The 3794-nt window shown below is 40.0% G+C and overlaps 1 protein-coding gene across 1 annotated transcript; it reads right to left on the reverse strand.

Moving 5' to 3' along the window:
• Positions 1-885: 885 nt before the first annotated feature.
• Positions 886-2483, reverse strand: LOC137949474 (F-box protein At5g07610-like; the record flags this gene model as incomplete). The annotated part of the gene is made up of 2 exons (XM_068795520.1): positions 886-2204; positions 2467-2483. Coding segments are annotated over 2 exons (1161 nt in total), but the record flags the coding sequence as incomplete, so codon positions are not given.
• Positions 2484-3794: the final 1311 nt, after the last annotated feature.

The following is a 3794-nucleotide window of genomic DNA, read 5'->3' on the forward strand; positions in this document are numbered from 1 at the left end:
ATAAACTCAAGCAAGCAGAGCATGGCGAGCTAGAAAGATTTCAGATGCGAACGCTTCCTGCCGTTTGGGACTAAGATTTCAGACTTTGGAAGAGAAGCTCCAAAACCCAGATGCAGGCTTCGCCGTAGGACCTGGTAAGTGAATCACGAGGTTGAGGCGAATTATGGAGACGCCAGAGAGGACCTTACTCAGTGGAGTTAATGTTGTGTTGGTTAGCGCTGAGAATGCGTCCGCTATGAGTTGCGGCGGCCGATCGGCGATGGTAGTAGGGCCTTTCCTGGTGAGGGCGTAGTGGGCTAGGGCGTGATCGGAGACGAAGGTGTTGGAAATTAATATCCCGTTCTAACTTCTGAAAAAACCACCCCTTAGATCTGACGGTTCAAAATATTAATGCCCAACCTAACCGTTAGATCTGTAATCACTTTCATATGACAGTTCAGATCTATAATAGTTTTTTATCTTACCCTTAGATCTATAATCCCGCAATCCAACGGTTTATATCTTATAATTGAATTGTAACTGCCTGATCTGACGATTCATATTTTAAATTTCAAAGATGAAGATGAAGATAAACTTGTTCACACTAATACCATCTTCGAACATGAACTTGTCCACACTAACACCCATTTCGAAGATGGAGATCATTTAGATGCATGAGATAAAGATGAAGATCAAATTTCTAGTCCCCCCCCCCCCCCCCCCCCCTCTAGTCAACATCCTGCTCAATTTTTTTTGTGGTCCATTGATTGGTTAATACTCGAGGTAATTTTTGTTATTATTCTATTTCTTTTTGTCCCCTTCTTGGTATAAAAAAACATTTTTGTTAGTACTTCGAAAATTCCATAATATTTTGTGTTAGCAATGAAACCTCTTGTATGTCTTCAATTTATCATATTTTATTTTATCATTTCTATATAATGTTCACAAAACCACAGGATGTAATAAACAAGAGTGCACCCAACAATCCGACATGAGTCAAGTCTTTTTATTTACATAAGTAGTGATTTTTCCTGAACTACCCTTGTCGTGAGAAAACATGTGGCTGCTTGTCATCTTGTCCTTATCCCTGATCATTTGAGGGCATCCAGTTCAATGCGTTTGGCCATGGTTGATACAAAGCAACTGACTCAAAAAACCATGCTCTGTGGGAGCTACCTGCAATGCACTCCTCAGTACAACCCAGCTCCTCCAACCTCGAGCTCATGAAATCATAGGAAAATAGCTTGCAATGTGTTTTAAGGACAATAGCTTCTCTCTCTGGATGAAGCTCAAATGGCTGCAGTGAGCAGTAATATAAATCATGCCAGAAGCGGTCACAGATTGGTAGGCAAATTTGCTTTTCCAAAGCTTTCATGGCGACAGTATGCTTCAAAGTCCAGTCACTGCTAGAAGTATCCTCCAGAGTCCATATATCAATCACAGAATTGTCATGGCTAACGTAATACAGGCAACCTCTGAAGCACTTCAAAAATGAATAATGGCGACGACGTTCAGGTAATCTGATCAGGTGACTACCCCCTTCTCCGAAATTGAATCCCAAAATATACGAAGGTAAACACAGAATATATAGAATCCCGCTCATGAATTCACCATCTTTTGGGAGAGAACCATGGCTGACTGGTACACACCGGTGGATTGACTCCACCCACTGGCCGGAAGCGGAGGAGAAAGTCTCAGTCATCAAACTGGTAACGTCCCAATCAGATGGGATCAATATATGAATGACTTGGAAATCAGGAGAAAGAGAAGGATCGAAAGCCAATCTGGTTATGTCAAAACCCACCCACCGGCGAGGTTTAGGTAAAGCTATCCATCTCTTTGTAAGTGGGTTACAGACATAATACTCTATTTGACAAGTTCCTTCTTCCATCTCCGACCAAAGAAGAAGTATCAAACCGTTGCAGGAGTCGATAATTTCTAAATTGGGATAGCGAGGCAAGAAACTAAGGCTGATATCTTGAATTCCACCATCACTAGAGTTTGAATCTGACAAACAAATGTATCTGTATTCCTCCGGTTCAGAATCACAAGCCTGAAATGGGTAGAAGAGGCCGTGTGGCAGCAGCAGTCTTCCATGTAACTGATCAGAAGATATTAGGCGATTCCATAATTTGCATACACTCTTCAATCTGAACAGAGGCTTGATAGGCAAACGAGAGAAGATCTCCGTGAACAGATCATCGCCCAGATAGCTATTAATACTTCTATTAGAAGTGTGATCACTCAAAATCAGATTCTGCATCTTCGTTTTCCTTCACAAATTTGGAATTAGACAGACACAGACCCTAACAATATGGATCATATACAGGAAGTAAATTAGGGGAATCTACAAACCCTATTTTTGACAACAAAGAGATTAACTTACTTCAATCCGTTCAAATGGTTAGAAAGCAGAGAAAACATAGACGATTTCAGGTTTAAAGTAACATAAGTTCAGATCAGATTCGAAGTAAGTCAAGAACTCACCGCGGACGAACAGCCGACGTTCAGACGTTCAAAATTTCTTCAAGGGGTTGTCGGAACTTCCAAGCTCATCTAAGAGACAAGTAACATATGCAGTTAGCAACCAACCGGAGGCGTCAACCCGGCGACGGGGTTCTCTCAGGCAGGGCAACGGGGGGCTGCAAATGGGTAGGTGGCATTGGATTGGATTGGATTGGATCAAATTTTGATTTCGGTGACTTTAGATTAGGTATCGATTAGAGCATGCTACAACTTGGAATAGTTTATTTACTTATTTTTTCACTTGGGGTTCAATTCTGAACTTAATATTTTACTTAAAATTAACATGAAACTATTCTATCCAGATTTTAGCATTAGTTGAGTTGATAATTAGGAACTGAAGAAGAAAGAGGTGAAAGTTCCTTGTGTATATTGAAAAATCAAATGAAAAGTGTTAGAAGATAGGGCCCAAACTCACACGACTAAGAAAGACCCACATATCTAAGTGTGTTAGAAGATGAGCCCAAACCCACAAGACCAAGGAAGACCATACATCCAAGAGATGTAGAAGACGGTCTCAAGACCCACAGATAAAGGAGAAGACCCATAGGCCCACATACAATGATGACAGGATGGAAAATAAAGGGTTATCTCATAGAGATGTCATTGATATAATTAAGTTAAAGTTCCAGGGTTAAAACCCTAAATCCTAAACCCTAAGTCTAGGGGTATTATTGTAATACAGTAGTTTTATTAATCTATAAATAGAGTTTCAGGGAGAGAGTTAGGACATCAAGTCCATAACCTCTTCTTCTTCCGGTTTTCTCTCAATGAGTCTCTCTCCATTTTTCTCCATAAGCTAAATCTATGGAGTCCTGAAAATCAACATGGTATCATAGCTTTGATTTTCAGGATTTTGACTATGGTTTTTTAGGTTTCATTCTCCTTGGTTTAGGATTAGAATTTTTTTTTTTCATCATTTTGTTGTTCGTTTTTTCCATAGTTACTCCTGATATTAGTTTCCGAAAACAATCTTCTGCCAATTTATTTTATTTTGAGGCTCTAACCAGATAACAAGGTCTATACTGAATCTCGTTGTTGTTATCGGAGAAGACGACAACACAAAAACTCTACCAAGTTCCTTTTCCAGTTTCTGTTACTACTTGCTGGAAGGTGGCGTTATTACCAGGTGTGAGTTGATAATATGTCTGAGTTATCTTCTATCTCCTCTCTGAAATCGTCTCAGCCTGTGATTTATCTCTGGACAAAAATTTTTGTTGGATCAAATTGGTCCGACGTACTCTAGAAAATCTACTGCTACCATATCATTACAACCGATCTGGCCAATCATC

The sequence above is a fragment of the Aristolochia californica genome, unplaced genomic scaffold (assembly GCF_029961685.1).
Source record: "Aristolochia californica isolate CCGP_79_NKW_82.1479 unplaced genomic scaffold, dmAriCali1.0.hap1 SCAF_14, whole genome shotgun sequence".
In the NCBI taxonomy this organism is placed as follows: domain Eukaryota; kingdom Viridiplantae; phylum Streptophyta; class Magnoliopsida; order Piperales; family Aristolochiaceae; genus Aristolochia; species Aristolochia californica.